The sequence below is a fragment of the Lynx canadensis genome, chromosome B1, assembly GCF_007474595.2.
Source record: "Lynx canadensis isolate LIC74 chromosome B1, mLynCan4.pri.v2, whole genome shotgun sequence".
Lineage (NCBI taxonomy): Eukaryota > Metazoa > Chordata > Mammalia > Carnivora > Felidae > Lynx > Lynx canadensis.
The window spans coordinates 117627791-117648786 of record NC_044306.2 but is presented as its reverse complement, the minus strand read 5'-3'; the positions used below and the strand labels follow the sequence as shown (position 1 = coordinate 117648786).

The 20996-nt window shown below is 39.5% G+C and overlaps 1 protein-coding gene across 1 annotated transcript in view; it reads left to right on the top strand.

Annotated features, from left to right (window-relative positions):
• ARHGEF38 (Rho guanine nucleotide exchange factor 38) overlaps nt 1–20996 on the top strand; it is a 133047-nt gene that overhangs the window by 23750 nt on the left and 88301 nt on the right. The window contains exon 2 of the mRNA XM_032592926.1: nt 14138–14325. Coding sequence (XP_032448817.1) covers nt 14138–14325 — 188 coding nt within the window. The remainder of the gene's footprint in view (nt 1–14137; nt 14326–20996) is intronic.

Below are 20996 nucleotides of genomic sequence, written 5' to 3'. Positions count from 1 at the left end.
CATTGGAAATATTTTTAAAGGAATTTTAAATTTAATTTTCAGACTAGTTTTTAAATTTGACTTTAAATGAATCTTTGATGTTTCCAATGTCTCTGAATCTCCGTCCAGCAATTTGGGGTTCCTTTTTCCTGTTCTGTGAAATATACTTGGTATGGCCTGCCTTTCTTCCATAGCGATCTATTTCTTCTCTTCACTGGCTCATTGTTAATGTTTATCTAAGTGAAGACTTTTGTCCAACTCTACACCAACCTTCCAAGTGTGAATTTTCTGGCCCCCACCAGAAACTAAAACCAAAATTGAACAAAGGCTAAAAAGTAGACACAAAGAAAAAGTCCAACAGACAATCTTGTGTTTGTTTCATTAGAGAAGTTTAAACTATCTGAAAGAGCAGGGGCCATTTTTACTGCAGTGGAAAATTTTGAACCTATTGCCTTAATGTTCATTTAGGTATACTGGCAGAACATCCTGAAAAAGCTGAAGCAGGAGATGGCAAGGTGAAAACAGCAGCTTGTAAAACTTCCTGGTAACCACAAGATGAGAAAAGCTCGATATCACCAAGCTAAGCACGCTGTTCCAGGAGACACTGCTTTGGGAGCTATCCCCAGTGATCTCCTTGCTTGCTGCAAGTAATAAACGCTCCCTTCTTGAACGTAATCTTGAACGGGTCTTATTAGTTATGCTCACCAAGGGACAAAATCCCTGCATTGAGTTTCAAAGCTCCTGTGGCACAGGCCATCTTTGACTAGCAGTTTGGGAAAACTTGCTGAGGAACACTGAAAGGTGGAAGGAGTCTTATAAGCATATAGTTCAATGTTCTTTTTTTTTTTTTTTTTAATTCTTAACATTTATTTATTTTTGAGAGACAGATCATGAGCAGGGCAGGGGAAGAGAAAAAGAGGGAGACACAGAATCTGAAGCAGACTCCTGGCTATGAGCTGTCAGTACAGAGCCTAATGTGGGGCTCGAACCCATGAACCATGAGATCATGACCTGAGCTGCAGTCAGATACTTAACAGACTGAGCCACCCAGGTGCCCCTAGTTTAATGTTCTTAAAAAGGGCAGCCTAAGCATGGTGAACATGATCTTTTAGGAATCAGCATATGTGAGGATACAAGTTTCCTACTGTAACAAGTCATTGCAAATTTAATGGCTTAAAATCACACAAATGTATTATCTCACAGTTTCCCTCAGTCAGAAGACCAGAGTGGCTGAGTAGAAAGTGGCTTTTAGAGTCTCACAGGCTGAAATCAAGGTGTGGGTAGAGTTGTTCTCCTTTCTAGAGATCTAAGGGGAGAATCCGTTCCTCACTCTTTCAGATTGTTGGTACCTATTTCCTTGCTGGCTATCAGTTGTCAGCTTCCAAAGGCCACCCACATTCCTTGGCTCTTAGCCCCCTCCTCCATCTTCAAATCCAGCCATGGTGGGTCAAGTCCCTCTCACTTTAACTTCTCTTTTGTTATCCTCTGCTAATAAGAAATAATTTGGGGATGTTGGTGGCTCAGTCAGTTAAGTACCCAACTTTGACTCAGGTCATGATCCTATGGTTCATGAGTTCAAGCCCTAATCAGGCTCTCTGCTGACTGAGCTCACTTCAGATCCTCTATCCCCCTCTCTCTCTCTACCCCTCCCCTGATCATGCTCTCTCTCTCTCTCTCTCTCTCTCTCAAAAATAAACATTTGAAGAAATAATGTAATTAGATTGGACCTACACAGATAATCCAGAATATTTCTTCATTTCAGAGTCTGTAACCTTAACCACATCAGCAAAGCTCCCTTTGCCACATAAGATAACCTACAGTTTACAGGTTCTGAGGATTAGAATGTGGACCTCTTTTGGGGGACCATTATTCTGCCTACTACAGTGGGCAAGAATCCAGTTTGTAGAAACCAGGAGAAAGCAGATCAATAGTGAAAAGGTAAGTCAGGACCACAAATGTTCAGAGATGTTTTCCAAAGCCCAGAAGTTTCTCTAAGAAGTACAACAGGAGATTAGCAGAGATCCACGAGTCAGATGAATGGCCAGGACTCAAGTAGGCAGGATTTGACATTCTTTAGCCTAATGGCCACTAGTAGTCTTTCAGGTACCACCTTCAACTTTTTCTGTGCTGTTGTGTTTTCCCTCTCTGGAATGGCAAAGAATTCTTTGTGGAAGAGGAAGGCCTGAGGCACTGTTCTCATCACCTACTAAAGCTATCTCTTGGGCTTCACTTTAAGGATGGAAGCAGTTGGCATTTTGAATCCAGTTGGGGTGCTCAGTCTAGATTATAGGCCACCAGCAGAATATCTTTTTTACTTTTTTTTTCTTCCATCTCTCCTTATATATTGACTCACTGTGGTCTGAGTTAATATCTCAAATGTATGATTGTGCTAAAAGCAATAAATAATCAGTATCTGCCAACATTTTTATTTTTGCTACCATTTCCCCTGATTATATGTCTTGGTATGGAGAAATATAGATTTACCAAATATTTTGACATTGGATAGCAATGGCCACCAACTCTCTAGACTATAAAATGTCTTCCTAATATCCTTCCTCCCCTACTAGCCGTTTTCATATTTTAGGTTACATTACTTCTAGCATTTGTACATCCCGATGGCAAAATCCCTATCAGATAGGAACGTACTCTCCCTTAAGAGTAGTAGAAAAATGTGGCTTAACACATAGAAATTTATGTATCTCAGGCAAAAAGCCTAGGAGTAGGAAGGCTCTTTATGTCTTTCCACACTGTCATCCTTTGTGTGTCTTAATCCCCATGGCTATTGTGTCATAGTCCCAGCATAGCTGGGTAAGAACCATGAGGTGCAGATGATGAAAGAAAAGGCATTCTAGTGAAGTTTTCCTTGTCCCAAGTCCCAGGTTTTCCTTGTCCCAAGAGACTTCTGCTCATATCTCATTGGCCAACAGTGGATCATAGATTGAAGAAGAGTCTAACAAGTAAGCATTTTTATCTATCCAGGATTCAATTTATGAAAGATAAATGGGAGATTAGATATTGAGCAGGCAAATGGCAGTGCCTGACAACTATACTGCTATTATAAAGAATAAAGATATATGGGAGTGCCTGGATGGCTCAGTCGATTAACAGTCCGAATTCGGCTCAGGTCATGATTTCGTAGTTTATGACTTCAAACCCACATTGGGCTCTCTGCTGTCAGCACACAGCCCTCTTCAGATCCTCTGTCCCCCTCTCTCTGCTCCTCCCCCACTCATGTGAGCATGTGTACCCTCTCTCTCTCTCAAAAACAAACATTAAAAAAAGAATAAAGATATACATGTGTATATGAAAAATACTATATACTGTTAAAGTTGAAAAAGCAAGTTGCAGAAGAATATGCATTTGAATCCATTATTACAAAACAAAACAAAAAAAAGCAAAGACAAAAAACAAAACTAACTGCTGTATGTATGTTTGTATGTGCATGTTAGGGGAATGTTACACCTTAAACAGGAATACAGCTAATGATACAGTGAAAATGATATTACTGATAATAAATAGGGATCACATCCAATAATAATAGCAAATGCACACAATATCTGTTATACTGCCACATGCTGTTATATTTAGCAAACATTAACTCGTTTTATCCTCATAATAACTTTATAAAGTTTCACTAATGTTTTCCTTAATTTACAGATGAGGAAGTTGACACGCAAAGAGTTAAAAAACTTGTCCAAGATCACAGATCTAATAAACATTAGAGGTGGAGTTTAAACCCAGAAAGTCCAGTCCACAGTCTGGGCACTTAATCCTTACGATATGTATTATTTTATAATTTGAAAAGAAAATAATAAAGCAATTACCTCTCCTTCAAATCCACCCAAAGCAGCAGCAGCAAGAGCAACAGCAATAGAGCAGAAAGAGCATCCATGAACTCTGAGCAAAACCTGGGCTGTCACTGCAGATTTGTCGTCAGTCCTCCCCAAGTGTTCTCTTATCTTTGGGTGCCTTTTCATCTTCCTAAAAACCATGGTTCTCCCTACATGGACACCCAACCCAAGGAAGCTGCTCAGGATTCCAAACCTGAGCTCTATCCTGACTTTCCCCAGAGAACAGCACCCCTACTTTTTCTCCTCTTCCTCTCCCCTCTCAACATGGCTGTCCATGCACTTCAGAGCCTTGCAGTTCTCTGGACAAGTCGATAACTATAAAATAATGGAATAATTGTTTGTCCCAAATGGTGGACAAGTTTGAGAGTATAGAGGAATGAACCCTAGCATTCCAATATCTAGAGACACAACTAATATTTAGATTGTTTTAAAGGTCCCAAGGATCTCCCACATACTGCTGCTCATTTAATTCAGTCTTCATGGTAACACTGTGAAGGTTTTCATTCCTATTATACAGATATGGAAACAGAGGCTCTGTGAGGATAACTAACTTGTCCACCATGTTCTTGCTGCTAAGAGTGGCAGAGCTGATACTAAGTCTGATTATTCTTTCCCCAAACTGCAGCCACCTCCTTTTACACAAACTTCCTTGGCCAGGAATTTCCACATACGTTACCAATGAAGTCAGTGACTTGAATAGTGAAAATTGATGATCACTGCTGGAAAAATGAAGCTTGAGGTGCAGGAATAGAGGAGAGGAAAAGAAGGTCACTTACATGCCACTGTTTGCATGCACAGTGGTGTATTTGGGTTAAAACCATCTAAATAGTCTTTTAGCCTCAATTTTACTTTCGCATTGACACAGTCTTTTAGTTTATGCTAACTGCTGGACAATATTCATTTCTAAAGCTGTACTTTTCTTTCTTTCCTAAATACTTAGCTCCTCTGCTGCTTCATCTAGAAATAAAAGGTTATCACAGGTGAATATTGGTAATATTCAAAAGTTATAAATAGTTTTGTAAGTAAAAACAGTATAACAGTTGTAAGTTTTAAAGGTAGAAAAGGATCTTATAAAAACTAAATTTGTACCACAGTGCATTGTGGAGACTGTTGGTTTAAGAAATGCAAACAGGCAAAGTATTTAGAGTTCCCACCATAAAATGATGCAAGTCAGGTCTTTGTTCCTGCAGTAAACTTGAATCAAAAGAGCAAATAGGGGCATCTGGCTGGCTGAGTTGGTGGAAGAGGTGACCCTTGATCTCAGGGCTATGAGTTCAAGCCCCATGTTGGGTGTTGAATGTAATTAAAAAAAAAAAAGAACTTGCAGAGGGAAGATGGATGCTGGGAGGGAAGGAGGATGCTGGGTTCACCTCGTCCTGCTGATTGCTTAGATTCCACCCACACCTGCCTAAATAACCCAGAAAACCGCCAGAAGACTAGCAGAATGGACTCTCTGGAGCCAAGTGTAGACAAGAGGCCCACAGAAGAGGTTAGGAAGGGCGGAGAGGTGGTGCACGCCACACGGCCTGCCAGGAGGGAGCTGGGGCGGTGGAGGGGCAGCCCTCCCAGCAAGGAAGAGCCTCTGAGTCTGATTTGCAAAAGCCGAAGGGCCAGACGGAGTGACTTCTGACAGCCAGTGGGCCTTACCATCTGGAATGTTAAAAGTCAACAGCTCTGCTCTTAGACAGTGGGAAGGGCAAAAGGACACTGGGAGGGAGAGTTGTTGAGCCCAGGGAGACAGAGCTCAGCTCAGTGGGAAACAAAGGTGCTGGCAAGCGCCATCTCCCTCTCCCATCCCCTAGCCGAAATCCCAAAGGGAACCAGTTCACCAAACTTGCTTGCACCGTGCAAACACCCAACACTATGCTTCTGTGGATCCATCCCTCTGACAGGTCTGCCTGCCTTCCTCCTGGTGCTGCAGGGCCCCTCCCGCAGGAGACCACCAACAGCAAAAAAGCTAAGCCTGCCCCTCCCGCCCCTGTGCACCTTGCGGATCGCCCCTCCACCCTCGCTAGTATGCCAGATCCCATCAAAGCAGCACCACAAGCCTGGCAGAGTGAAAGTAGCCCAGACAGGGGCCACACCACTCCATAGTGAGTCCTGACCCTGGGAGAGGGGAAGGTAGGGTACGCACCAGTATGACTGTGGCCCCAGCGGTGGGCTGGGGGCAGACATTGGGTCTGACTGCGGCCCCTCCCACCAACACAAGTTACTCCAGACATCACAGGGGAAGTGCCCTGCAGTTTGGAGCAACCGCAGGGACTACCCAAAATGACAAAATGGAAGAATTCTCCACAAAAGAAACTCCAGGAAGTAGCGACAGCTAACGAATTGATCAAAAATGATTTAAGCGATATAACAGAACAAGAATTTAGAATAATAGTCATAAAATTAATTGCTGGGCTTGAAAAAAAGCACCGAGGACAAGGGAGAATCTATTGCTACAGAGATCAAGAGACTAAAAGATAGTCATGAGGAATTAAAAAATGTTATAAATGAGGTGCAAAATAAAATGGAGGCGACCACAGCTCGGATTGAAGAGGCAGAGGAGAGAATAGGTGAATTAGAAGATAAAACTATGGAAAAAGAGGAACCTGAGAAAAAGAGAGATAAGAAAATCCAGAAGTATGAGGGGAACTAGAGAACTAAGTGATGCAATCAAACAGAACAATATCCGTATAATAGGAATTCCAGAAGAGGAAGAGAGAGAGAAAGGGGCTGAAAGTGTACTTGAACAAATCATAGCTGAGAACTTCCCTGATCTGGGGAAGAAAAAAGGCATTGAAATCCAAGAGGCACAGAGAACTCCCTTCAGACATAACTTGAATCGATATTCTGCATGACATATCATAGTGAAACTGGCAAAACACAAGGATAAAGACAAAATTCTGAAAGCAGCTAGGGATAAACACGCTCTAATATATAAAGGGAGACCCATAAGACTAGTGGCAGACCTATCTACTGAAACTTGGCAGGCCAGAAAGGAACGGCAGGAAATCTTCAATGTGACGAACAGAAAAAATATGCAGCCGAGAATCCTTTATCCAGCAAGTCTGTCAGTCAGAATAGAAGGAAAGATAAAGGTCTTCCCAAACAAACAAAAACTGAAGGAATTCATCACCACTAAACCAGCCCTACAAGAGATCCTAAGGGGGATTCTGTGAGTGAAATGTTGCAAGGACCACAAAGTACCAGAGACATCACTACAAGCATGAAACCTACAGACATCACAATGACTCTAAACCCATAGCTTTCAATAATAACACTGAATGTAAATGGATTAAATGCGCCAACCAAAAGACACAGGGTATCAGAATGGATAAAAAAACAAGACCCATCTATTTGCTGTCTACAAGAGACTCATTTTAGACCTGAGGACACCTTTAGATTCAGAGTGAGGGGATGGAGAACTATTTATCATGCTACTGGAAGCCAAAAGAAAGCTGGAGTAGCCATACTTATATCAGACAAACTAGACTTTAAATTAAAGGCTGTAACAAGAGATGAAGAAGGACATTATATAATAGTTACAGGGTCTATCCATCAGGAAGAGCTAACAATTATAAATGTCTATGCGCCGAATACCGGAGCCCCCAAGTATATAAAACAATTACTCATAAACAGAAGCAACCTTATTGATAAGAATGTGGTAATTGCAGGGGACTTTAACACCCCACTTACAGAAATGGATAGATCATCTAGACACAGGCTCAATAAAGAAACAAGGGTCCTGAATGATACATTAGATCAGACAGACTTGACAGATATATTTAGAACTCTGCATCCCAAAGCAACAGAATATACTTTCTTCTCGAGTGCACATGGAACATTCTCCAAGATAGATCACATACTGGGTCACAAAACAGCCCTTCATAAGTATAAAAGAATTGAGATCATACCATGCACACTTTCAGACCACAAGGCTACGTAACTTGAAATCAACCACAGGAAAAAGTCTGGGAAACCTCCAAAAGCATGGAGGTTACAGAACACCCTACTAAAGAATGAACGGGTCAACCAGGCAATTAGAGAAGAAATTAAAAAATATATGGAAACAAACGAAAATGAAAATACAACAACCCAAAAGCTTTGGGACGCAGCAAAGGCAGTCCTGAGAGGAAAATACATCGCAATCCAGGCCTATCTCAAGAAACAAGAAAAATCCCAAATACAAAATCTAACAGCACACCTAAAGGAAATAGAAGCAGAACAGCAAAGACACCCTAAATCCGGCAGAAGAAGAGAAATAATAAAATCAGAGGAGAAATAAACAATATAGAATCTAAAAAAAAACTGTAGAGCAGATAAATGAAACCAAGAGTTGGTTTTTTGAAAAAATAAACAAAATTGATAAACCTCTAGCCAGGCTTCTCAAAAAGAAAAGGGAGATGACCCAAATAGAAAAAATCATGAATTAAAATGGAATTATTACAACCAATCTCTCAGAAATACAAGCAATTATCAGGGAATACTATGAAAAATTATATGCCAACAAACTGGACAATCTGGAAGAAATGGACAAATTCCTAAGCACCCACACACTTCCAAAACTCAAACAGGAAGAAATAGAAAACTTGAACAGACCCATAACCACTGAAGAAATTGAATCAGTTATCAAAAATCTCCCAACAAGTAAGAGTCCAGGACCAGATGACTTCATGGGGAATTCTACCAGACATTTAAACCAGAGATAATACCTATCCTTCTCAAGCTGTTCCAAAAAATAGAAAGGGAAGGAAAACTTCCAGACTCATTCTATGAAGCCAACATTAGTTTGATTCCTAAACCAGACAGAGACCCAGCAAAAAAAGAGAACTACAGGCCAATATCCCTGATGAATATGGATGCAAAAATTCTCAATAAGATACTAGCAAATCTAATTCAACAGCATATAAAAAGAATTATTCACCATGAACAAGTGGGATTCATTCCTGGGATGCAGGGCTGGTTCAACATTTGCAAATCAATCAATGTGATACATCACATCAATAAAAGAAAAGATAAGAACCATATGATCCTGTCAATCGATGTAGAAAAAGCATTTGACAAAATTCAGCATCCTTTCTTAATAAAAACCCTCGAGAAAGTTGGGATAGAAGGAACATACTTAAACATCATAAAAGCCATTTATGAAAAGCCCACAGCTAACATCATCCTCAATGGGGAAAAACTGAGAGCTTTCTCCCTGAGATCAGGAACACGACAGGGATGTCCACTCTCACCGCTGTTGTTTAACATAGTGTTGGAAGTGCTAGCATCAGCAATCAGACAACAAAAGGAAATCAAAGGCATCAAAATTGGCAAAGATGAAGTCAAGCTTTCACTTTTTGCAGATGACATGATATTATACATGGAAAACTCAACAGACTCCACCAAAAGTCTTCTAGAACTCATACATGAATTCAGCAAAGTCGTAGGATACAAAATCAATGTACAGAAATCAGTTGCATTCTTATATACTAATAATGAAGCAACAGAAAGACAAATAAAGAAACTGATCCCATTCACAATTGCACCAAGAAGCATAAAATACCTAGGAATAAACTGAACCAAAGATGTAAAAGATCTGTATGCTGAAAACTATAGAAAACTTATGAAGGAAATTGAAGAAGATACAAAGAAATGGAAAAACATTCCATGCTCATGGATTGGAAAAATAAATATTGTTAAAATGTCAATACTACCAAAGCTATCTAAACATTCAATGCAATCCCAATCAAAATTGCACCAGCATTCTTCTCGAAGCTAGAACAAGCAATCTTAAAATTCATATGGAACCACAAAAGGCCCCGAATAGCCAAAGTAATTTTGAAGAAGAAGACCAAAGCAGGAGGCATCACAATCCCAGACTTTAGCCTCTACTACAAAGCTGTAATCATCAAGACATCATGGTATTAGCACAAAAACAGACACATAGACCAATGGAATAGAATAGAAACCCCAGAATTGGACCCACAAATGTATGGCCAACTAATCTTTGACAAAGCAGGAAAGAATATCCAATGGAAAAAAGACAGTCTCTTTAACAAATGGTGCTGGGAGAACTGGACAGCAACATGCAGAAGGATGAAACTAGACCACTTTCTTACACCATTCACAAAAACAAACTCAAAATGGATGAAGGACCTGAATGTGAGACAGAAAACCATTAAAACCCTAGAGGAGAAAGCAGGAAAAAACCTCTCTGACCTCAGCTGCAGCAATTTCTTACTTAACACATCTCCAAAGGCAAGGGAATTAAAAGCAAAAATGAACTATCAGGACCTCATGAAGATAAAAAGCTTCTGCACAGCAAAGGAAACAATCAACAAAACTAAAAGGCAATCAATGGAATGGGAAAAGATATTTGCAAATGACCTATCAGATAAAGGGCTAGTATCCAAAATCTATAAAGAGCTCACCAAACTCCACACCCGAAAAACAAATAATCCAATGAAGAAATGGGCAGAAGACATGAATAGACACTTCTCTAAAGAAGACATCCAGATGGTCAACAGGTATATGAAAAGATGCTCAACGTCACTCCTCATCAGGGAAATACAAACCAAAACCACACTCAGATACCACCTCACACCAGTCAGAATGGCTAAAATGAACAAATCAGGAGACTATAGATGCTGGAGAGGATGTGGAGAAATGGGAATCCTCTTGTACTGTTCGTGGGAATGCAAACTGGTGCAGCTACTTTGGAAAACAGTGTGGAGGTTCCTCAAAAAATTAAAAATAGATCTACCCTATGACCCAGCAATAGCACTGCTAGGAATTTACCCAAGGGATACAGGAGTGCTGAGGCACAGGGGCACTTGTACCCCAATGTTTATAGCAGCACTTTCAACAATAGCCAAATTATGGGAAGAACCTAAATGTCCATCAACTGATGAATGGATAAAGAAATTGTGGTTTATATACACAATGGAATACTACTTGGCAATGAGAAAGAATGAAATCTGGCCTTTTGTAGCAACATGGATGGAACTGGAGAGTGTTATGCTAAGTGAAATAAGTCATACAGAGAAAGACAGATACCACGTGTTTTCACTCCTATGTGGATCCTGAGAAACTTAATAGAAGACCATGGGGGAGGGGAAGGGGAAAAACAAAACAAAAAAAAGGTTAAAGGGGGAGGGAGCCAAAACACAAGAGACTCTTAAAAACTGAGAACAAACTGAGGGTTGATGGGGGAGGGAGGAGAGGGTGGGTGATGGGTATTGAGGAGGGCACCTGTTGGGATGAGCACTGGGTGTTGTATGGAAACAAATTTGACAATAAATTTCATATTAAAAATAAATAAATAAATAAATAAATAAAATAATACTTAAATGGGGAAAAATAAAATATAAAGAATACATCAAAGGCATATAAAAATTATTTTCTTTCTATATTATATCTAAAGTGTCTATAAGATTCGAATAGATGAAATAACTTGTTTAAAGAAAAAAAATAAAAAATAAAAGAGCAAACAAAGTATCTCATAAGTTTCCTCACAAATTCTCTGAGATTTTTATGCCTGAGGTAGAAGTTTCTGAAGATGAGTGTCTTGACCTATTTCAACCACCATGACCTCCTAACTTTGTTCTGAACAAGCTGTGGAGCAGTATTAGAAAATCTAAGAGTAGGGAGCATAGAAACATGTAGGTGTGAGTCACCTCAAAAACAGCAGGAATTAATAAAGTGTTCTGAGGCTAAGCCTTAGAGATTCTGCAGGTCTTGAAGACAGTGTTTCTCAATCCTAGTAGTACTTTAGAAATGCCTAAAGATGGGTTGATGGGGGAGGGGGGTGGGAGAGAGGGAAGGGTAGGTGATGGGCATTGAAGAGGGCATCTTTTGGGATGAGCACTGGGTGTTGTATGGAAACCAATTTGACAATAAATTTCATATATTAAAAAAAATCTAAGCAGTTAAAAATTTTTTTTTCTACATTTTTCAGAGAGAGAGAGAGAGAGAATGAGCAGGGGAGGGGCAGAGAGAGAGGGAGAGAGTCCCAAGCAGGACCTGTGCTGTCAGTGCAGAGCTTGATCATGAACCATGAGATTATGACCTGAGCCAAAGACAAGAATCAGACAATTAACTGACTAAGCCACCCAGGAGCCCCTAAGCAGTGTTTAATTGATAAAATCTGATACCTGACATTTAAAGCACAGCAACTGGAAAATCTGTGAAGTAAGTTAAATTGATATAGTAACTGAGTGTGGAATTTAGAACTAAAAGGAAGCTGAGAATGTATTTTAGGGCTCTTTGCCAATGTTCAGGAAAAACTCCTTTCTCCTTGCTAGGCCCCCAAATAGTTGATAGATTTTTATAAGGCACAAAAAGTTTAGAACTTGGAAAAGCAGCTATCAGAATAGTTTTTCAATAATGTCCCTTTTATTTTGGAGGTAATAAGTAATAAGCGGATACTATCTGAACAGGTTTGTTAGCTCTCTACTAGTGAGGTTTCTTTCTATAAGCCAATTCATATATCCCAGGAGAATCTCCATGGCTCCCCACTCCGCCCTGTCAAGAAGGCTTAAAAAGTCAAGTTGTGTATACAACCTGCTCACTGCATCTCTCCTCATCAGTAACCTGCCTTCCTCTTTATATCCCAAACAATTCATAGTAATGACACCTAATTATAACTTGTCCTTTTGAATTTGGGGTGCCGAAAGGCAGGCTTCTTCTACTTTCTAGTAAAAATATTAACAGGCATCCAAAACTTCTCATAACATAGCTCACGATATGAAAGCTTCAGACCAGCTCATGCATTCATTTTCTCTCCTTGTATAGATTTTTCTCTTCTTACAGAACTTATGTAGATTATTTCTTTGGTACCAAATGTCCCAAGTCCTGTAACACCGTGTGTTCTTAGATGCCATTTGTCCAATCCATCTTCTTTCCCAATGAAGGAAGAATAGTTACTGGGCAAATGATCTGGAAGCACATTCACCTGCAAGTCAGGGTTGCTTAAAGACCAGGCTAGCACACCTTCTAAACTAACACTGGAATCACCTTCACAGCATCCTCCACAGATGTTTGATTATGGAGCTTCTGCCTGAACCCCTGGAACGAGCAAGCTAGGGAGAGAGGAGCGCTCTCCGTACTTCCAAAGTGTCTCTTCACCTTAAAGTATTATGTTGAGCCCTCTACTATAATGATTCTTCCGTTGTCTTAGCTTTGCTTCTGGAGCCTGCCAAGAAAATATCCTCTCTTTATGTCCATTTCCATACACTGTGACCTGTGTCCTTTTTTCCCCCTTATACAGACCCTTTTTAAGCCCTTTTTTAAAACTCTACATTCTCAGGAAGTGGTGTCAGCATTGAAGAGGTTTCACATATCAGTTACTAGAATCGTATTAGCTTTAAAGGAAATGAAATTACTTCTGCAACTGCAGAGACTAAGAGGAAAATTAAGTTTGTGATGACTTCCAGCTTGAAGCAAATTCATTTACACACACATGCACACACTGCCCTACTATCTATCACTGCTCTGATTTCATCTGTGACCTAGTTTGTGGCTTCCAAAACTTTACACTGCTGTGGGAAGCTCATTCTTAAAGATATTTAGCTTTCTTACATTATACTTTATATAAAACTTTGGCTATATGTGAGGCTTCCCATTTATCTCAATATCTCATCAACACTGTGATTTTTTTTAATTAAAAATTTTCACTTGGCAGTTCAAGAATTTTGAAACAATAAGATACGCATGATACCGAAAATGGGTAATGAAAAATCTTAGTTGAAATGTATTTAATCCACCAGTTCCTCACTCCCATGGATTCAGACTGTGAACTGAGAGAAAAATCCCAATCACATGCAATTGTTTGCCATTTCATTGAGGTTTGCATATCACCCACTGCGAATGAGGGGCAATTATTTTAAATAATTTTTTATTACAAACAAAATTGGAAGGTACTCCACTTACTAATTAAAAATCATCCCTTGATTTTTTTAATCATCTTTTGATTTAAAAGCCAATGTATCCAGAAGAAGTTCTGAACTGATTTTTATACATTTTATCTGCAACCTGAAGACCAGGATTATAGCCTACTATAGTGGCAATGGGATATTTTAAAGACAAGCCATGACAGTCAAGTGTCATTCAACTGACTTGTTAGAAGTATCCACTCTCACGTCCCTTGTTGCTCATAGTTTCATAGGATTCCAACCTTAGGGCAAACTACCACACATTTCTTCCTGAGAACACAGTCTGAAGACACCCCATGCCTTTTTCCTTGCTAACAATAACCCTGCAGTGGCATTGTTTGTAATGAAGGGACAAGAAACCTCAGCAGAATGTCTGACTTGTACATACATGTTTTTATTTAACAGAAAAGATGACTCCACAGGCTGAGTGTTCTGCACCCGAGACCCTAGCTCAGGAAGAAGAGCATCAGATGCAGAGAATGATGGCAAAGCGTTCGAAAATCATCAAGGAGCTGATTCAGACGGAAAAAGACTACCTCAATGATCTAGAGCTGTGCATTAGGGAAGTGGTTCAGCCCTTGAGAAATAAACAGGTAAATGCGATTTTGAGGGTCTCCCCCCCCCCACCATATCCTAAATAGGATGACCAGCACCATGAAATCCAATCACCCAAGTGGTAGTATCTGCTGCAGGGCGGGTGGAGTGATGGGCCTTTTTCCTGGAGTCCCCGGTTTGGGGTGATCCCGGGTGTCATCAGACTCACACTTCTTGTGTCAGCAGAGGGACACCCAGATTCCCTCCATTTGGCCAGGGAAACTGTATTCTAAAATATGGGGGAAAGGAAGTTCATGGTTTCCATCATTTTGAAATTTCTTTGTGTTCCTTCTTGGATTCTCATGGAACTGATAACAAAATGTGAGCAAATAGGTTTTCAGTTCAGGAACCAAGCACTTGATCTGATTCAAAGATGATCCAGGATTTGGAAGAAAAAAATATTGTGTCCCTCCCTCCCCCCATACATTGAGAGCTCAATTAAACTTACGATTATTCAGCAAAGTAAAATTCAACATAGAAACCAACCTGAATGTAAGGTAACACTTGAAGTGTTTATAAGTTAATCATTCTCCTCCTTTTTAATCAAAGGCTTTTCAGGGTATTTCTTGTAAGGAATTAGAGTGTAGGTACAAAGATATTTGATTCATATATAGGTGCATGTATACACACACACACAATTTGCATGAACATAAACTCACACACATATCTGGCTCTTTTCATCCATTCAACACATTTATTAAGTTCCTGATGTGTACTCGGCACTGTTCCCAGCACTGGGGTTACAGTTCAGTACAAAACAAAGTTCTGCCCTTATGGGGTTTGCTTTCTAGTGGGGGAAAGGAAGAGTCACACAATCAATAATAGATGAATGAACGAATGAGTAAATAAATAAATAAATACAAATTAAGATATAATAGATGGCGTTAAGTATAACAGAGAGAGCTAATGTGGGGACGAGGGATGGGGCATGGGCACAGAGGGGTGATGTTTCTATTTCAAACACCATCGTAAAAGTAGACCTTTCCAATGGGGAACGTTACAGCAAAGAATTGAAAGGGGAAAAGGTGCTCCAGGCTGAGGGAGAACAAGAGCAAAGCAGAGGATAACCTGAGGAGTGATAACCTGATCACTGAGGGGGATAAATGGTCCTCACACACAATCGAACTGATACACAAAAGCATAAACTACCAAGTAAAGATGATCAGAATTCCACTACTTAAAGATAATCACTATTCACATGGTTGGGAACATCCTTGCAGGCATCAGTTGGGACATTCACACACACACACACACACACACACAATCACACATATATTTTTACATAAATGTAACAAAAACTACACATGCTATTTTATAGCATACTTGTCTCATTCAACAATCTGTTTGATGTTTCTGGCCATGACTACTGATACTTATACATGTTTTTCTACTGTTACTGATGCTGAGACACACTTATGTTTTGGATGTGGTCACCTTATCTCCTTAGAATAAATTCCTAGAAGTGGAATTGCTAGATCAAAGGGTATACGCATGTAGCATTTTGACAAAAAATTTTCCAGCTGACAACCAAAAAGTTCATACCATTCTCATTTTCGTTTTCATTAACAGTGCTTGAGAAGTCAGAATACCTTTTTATATATTCATTAGCCCTTTGTATTCTCTTCAATCCCTATTCATATTCATGTCTCTTGCTCTTTTAAAAAAATATATGGTTTGTCTTTTTCTTATTGTTTTACAAAATCTCTTTATATATTAGAGATGTTCTTTTTTCATCCTGCATGTTACAACTAATTTTCTCAGTTTGTCTTTTGCCTTCTAACCTGTTTAAGGTTAAAAAGTTAAAACCTTGTTTAAGGTTTATTCATTTGATTTTGCCATGTTTAAGTTATCAAATATATTTAACTTTATGGATTCTGGGCTTGGCATCTTAACATGTACCCCATGATTATAAATATATTGCCAGCCAGTTGTCTCAACTTCAATTATTACATCTTTCACCCAGTACTTACAATATGCAGAAGCAGAGTTTATGTTTCTTTTTCTTTCTAAAATTTTTTAATGTTTTTTTAATTTATTTTTGAGACAGAGAGACAGAGCATGAGCAGGGGAGGGGCAGAGAGAGAGAGAGGGAGACACAGAATCTGAAGCAGGCTCCAGGCTCTGAGCTGTCAGCACAGAGCCCAACATGGGGCTCGAACCCACAAACCGTGAGATCATGACCTGAGCAAAGCGGCCCCAGAATTTATGTTTCTTAACATAAGACTCCTCCAAGAAATACTAGAAAAAAATATCTGGTCTAGAAATTAGGAAAAAGCAGTGTAGATCAAGGTGACCTTAGATATAGAAGTTGGGTTTTGTTTTGATTTAAGACAATGTATGAAGAAGGAATTTTTCCTTCATAGGAAGTTACCTTTAGTTTTACTCCCTCCTGGCTTTCAATAGGTATTTAGTATCTGTCAGGCCCTGCTCCAAAGGCCTCATTTGTATGCTCATTTAATCCTCTCACAGTTCTCATGTTGGAAGGTAACTGGTGGCTGTCTGAATCTGGAAATTTCTTATTTATTCTGTAAGAGTAGGAACAACAAAAATGGTCATGATCAACAGTCATTCTCTAGTTACATTGCTAACTCTATAAAAATATTTTTGAAGTTTTTTTTTCTTTTAATATAAACTAGCTGTGTCTCCTATAACCGCTGCTCTGGCAGTTATATATTTTTTGAAGTTTACTTATTTATTTTGAGAGAGTGCATGCAAGTGGGGGGCGGGGAGGGAGAACATGAGAGAGACTGAGAATCCCAAGCAAGCTCAGGTGCTGTCAGCACAGTGACTGACTTGGGGCTCAAACCTGACCTGAAACCAAGAACTGGATGCTTAATCAACTGAGCCACCTAGGCACCCCTGTTCTAGCAGAAATTTATACTTATTTATAAAATGTTTATTTACATACCTCTTAAAATGTTGATTTGAAATGCACCTAGCATCAGACTCTGCCACTATCTACCTTCTCTTCGGTGAGTTTTACCATCACTCCTATTCTCTGAAAAATTTAGAACCTAGCCGACATCAATGTCAGATGATTTCAATATTCAGGCAAATGACACACACAAACCTTGGGGCCTCTCCCCCAATTTCTTGCTCACATTCTGGGATCTTTGCCTCAACCCCATGTCAGCCCTTCACTCCAGGCCCATCCCCTAGAGCTGCCCTTACCTTTACTTCACCCCTTCAGAACCGGAATTTCAGACTTAGCATTTTCTAACTCTCACGTCCTGTCTCCCAGCACACTCCCACTGGTTTCCTCTCCCTGACAAGTTCCTGATGCCATCGGACGTCCATGCTATTGACCTCACCACCTTTTCACCCTTCATCAATAGCCTACACCTGATTTCATTAACACAGGCCCTCCATTATAATCACTGCTTGCAGATGAACTCAATTCCCTCTCCTCCCTCTCTTTCCATTTACTTGCTTGGAAAAAAACCCCAAAACCAAAAAACAACTACCCTTGATGAAGTTCAATTTTCTGCCTGCTTTACATCTTGACCCATCCAGCTGGAACCAATGTCTTCTACAGTTCATGACCATTTTCTTCAGGTGGGGTGCCCAGTAATGTCTCTGAAGGGACTCTCACATCTTTCTCCTCACATCTTAGACACTCCCTCTTCTGTCCCAACTCTTAGCTAATATCCTTTCTCACCATTTCATTGAGAAAATAGGCACAATAAGAAGATGCACACTGTCCCAACACCACGCCTATCAACCTACCTGCATTTCTATCCTTATAGCCTGGCTAATGGTTCTGCTTCTAATTAAGGACAACCTTCTATCCCCTCAGGCTTCCTCAAGGATATCATTCCTGCTGGTGTCCTTTCTCTTTTCTGTATATTGACTTTATCTCCACATTGGATCATTCTCATCAGCATTACCTGCTGTCCTAAAAAAAAAAAAGAAAAAAGAAAAAAGAAAAAAGAAAGAAAAACTCTCACTTGACTCTAAAAGAATTGGCTATATTCTCTGTCCTTCTCTTTTAAAGTTGGACATGAAGGGCACCTGGGTGGCTCAGTCGGTTAAGCGTCCAACTCTAGGTTTTGGTTCAGGTCATGGTCTCATGGTCTTGTGAGTTCAAGCCCCATGTCAAGCTCCGCGCTGATAATGCTGCTGACAGTGCAGAACCTGCTTGGTATTCTCCATTTCCCTCTCTCTCTGCCCCTCCCCCAGGTGTGCTGTCTCTGTCTCTCTCAAAAGTAAAAAAACTTAAAAAAATTTTTTTAAGTTGGATGTGAAATATTTAATATGTGTAAAACCATGTGTGATTAAGACATTTCAAAATAAACTCAATGTACCAAGAATCTGTCCCTGTGATGAGTTAATGATTAATATAAAAAAAGACAATATATAAGAAATGCCCACCTTTTAATTCATAACACATTTTTGTATCAAATGGAATAAGAAGTTTATTTAATGTGCAAATGTTCTCAACTTTAAACCGTCTACCCCACTGGGGAATTAAACTGGCCCCACCAATATATATGCCATTGCTCAGCTGTAATCTTTTATATGCATTCCAATCTTTGTGTTTTGGCTTTTGTTGTTTTTCTTATTTTTTTGCTTCTTGTGTAACCTTTACCAGCAGTTCTCAGAATTGGTGTTTCAACCATGTAAAATAAAACGTTTCCGTCGTGGTGACACGTAGTTTGTTTAGCATGTTTAACTTACTCTTCAATACTTTGAATTACTGTTCTCGCACTTCGAACTCCTATTTTCCCCTTGTTATTCTATTCAGATTGTTTATAGCTTGCTCATTTTTCACATCTGGTACTTGTCTCTTTGTTTAGATATCTTTTCAGTGCTCTCTGTCTGGTCTCATTGTGGACATTGGTTTCAGTCTAGTGGTCACTTTGTCCTCTCTACTAATGTTGAAATACTAGTTATTCAGAGGTTTTTCAGAATTCTCATGCCAGACCCACCTTTCCCCTCACTTCTTAATGCTTTAACCTTGACTAAGTAAATAGATGCTCAAGGGGCACCTGGGTGGCTCAGTCAGTTAAGCATCTGATTCTTGATTTCAGTTCATGTCATGATCTCATGGTTCGTGGGTTCAAGCCCCACAACAGGCTCAGCGCTGACAGTGTAGAGCCTGCTTGGATTTCTCTCTCCCTCTCTTTCTGCCCTTCCCCTGTTTGTGCCCTCTCTTTCTCTCTCTCTAAAAAAAAAACAAAAAACTTTAAATAGATGCTCAGGAATTCAGACGAAACATCTATGAATGCCAAGGTAGTTAATTTATGCCATGAGTTTATTTGCCACCTTTTCGATGTTCATTAGCTCCTTCGTGTCCTCGCTTCCTTTCTAACCGTTTAAATACCAAAGTCTTTGCATACAAACCGCTTGTCACCAGTTAGTGTCAAAATTTATAAATTAATATAGACAGTGTTTATGTAACCAGGGGAACGATCTGCAAACCATGCTGAGAAACCTGAGGCAACGTAAATAAATATTATACATGTACAAGTTAGAGTGGAAGAGAACTTTGGGAAGTCATCTGGTCCGTGTCTTTCCTCTTGGTGAGAAGACTATCTTTGCTCTATTGTACCTCCTCCATGATTTCTTTCTCTACGTCTGATTCATGTCTTTTCAGTCCAGGAAGACACAAGTTAGCCTAGGAGAATGAAAATTGGAAGGAGGAAGTTGAAAACTGAGAAAAGCACTAGGTTATTTGAGTGAACTTGCACGAATGAGTCAGTGTACTAATGAATGTCTAGACCCAGCCCTTGAGTGACGATCATGGGTACAAATCTTAATTTTAATGTCAAGCCTTTTCTATACATAAAACTTCACCTAACTGAAATCAGGATCAAACTCAACAGTTACATCTTCCTTAATAGCAGCATTGTGAGAGGTTTTGCAAAGAAGGCAAAAATTATTGACAACATTCAGTGTTGAAACATTTAGTGGGAAAACGGGTTCTGATTACTTATTATCCAAACAGGGCAAGAGGCGAGACTGTACATTTTTGGCAGTAAGTCAAAATAAATCAAAATCTGGGCAAACTAATATAACAATGGAAAAGAGTTCTGTGTGTAAGGAAAGGACCAAAAAGTGATTGGACAGAGTAGTTGGAAGAATCTAAACACATGTTTTAATTTTTATTCGTTTTCAATTATTTCTTTAATTTAAAAAATTTACATAATAAAAAAATTCCAAAGATCTCAAAGACACATTAGTATCTTATAGTACTCAATTTCCTTCTCTAGAGGCAAACACCATTACTAGCTTCTTTTTACCCTTCCAAGGGTATAAACATATATTTGGATGCACGTTTAGTAGGTTTTTATATATGTAGTCTTATATTTATTTATTTTGGATTTGCTCATATCACCTAACCTTTGAATTATGAAATTTTGTGTTCTCAGAAAGGACAAAAATAATCTATAATTTTGTGTTGACAAGGGTTCAATTGGAATTTTCTGTTAAAATTTGGATACCCCACATAGCAGTAAGTTTGTAAATAATTTTTTTAACTGTTTTTATTTTGAAAGAAAGAGAGAGTGTGTGAGCATGAGCAGGGGAGGGGCAGAGAAAGGAAGAGAATCCCAAGCAGGGTCCATGCTCAGAGCATCGAGCTGGACGCAGGGCTGTATCTCATGAACCGTGAGATACCTGAGTATCTCAGTAACCTGAGTCGAAATTGAGAGTCGGACGCTTAATCAAC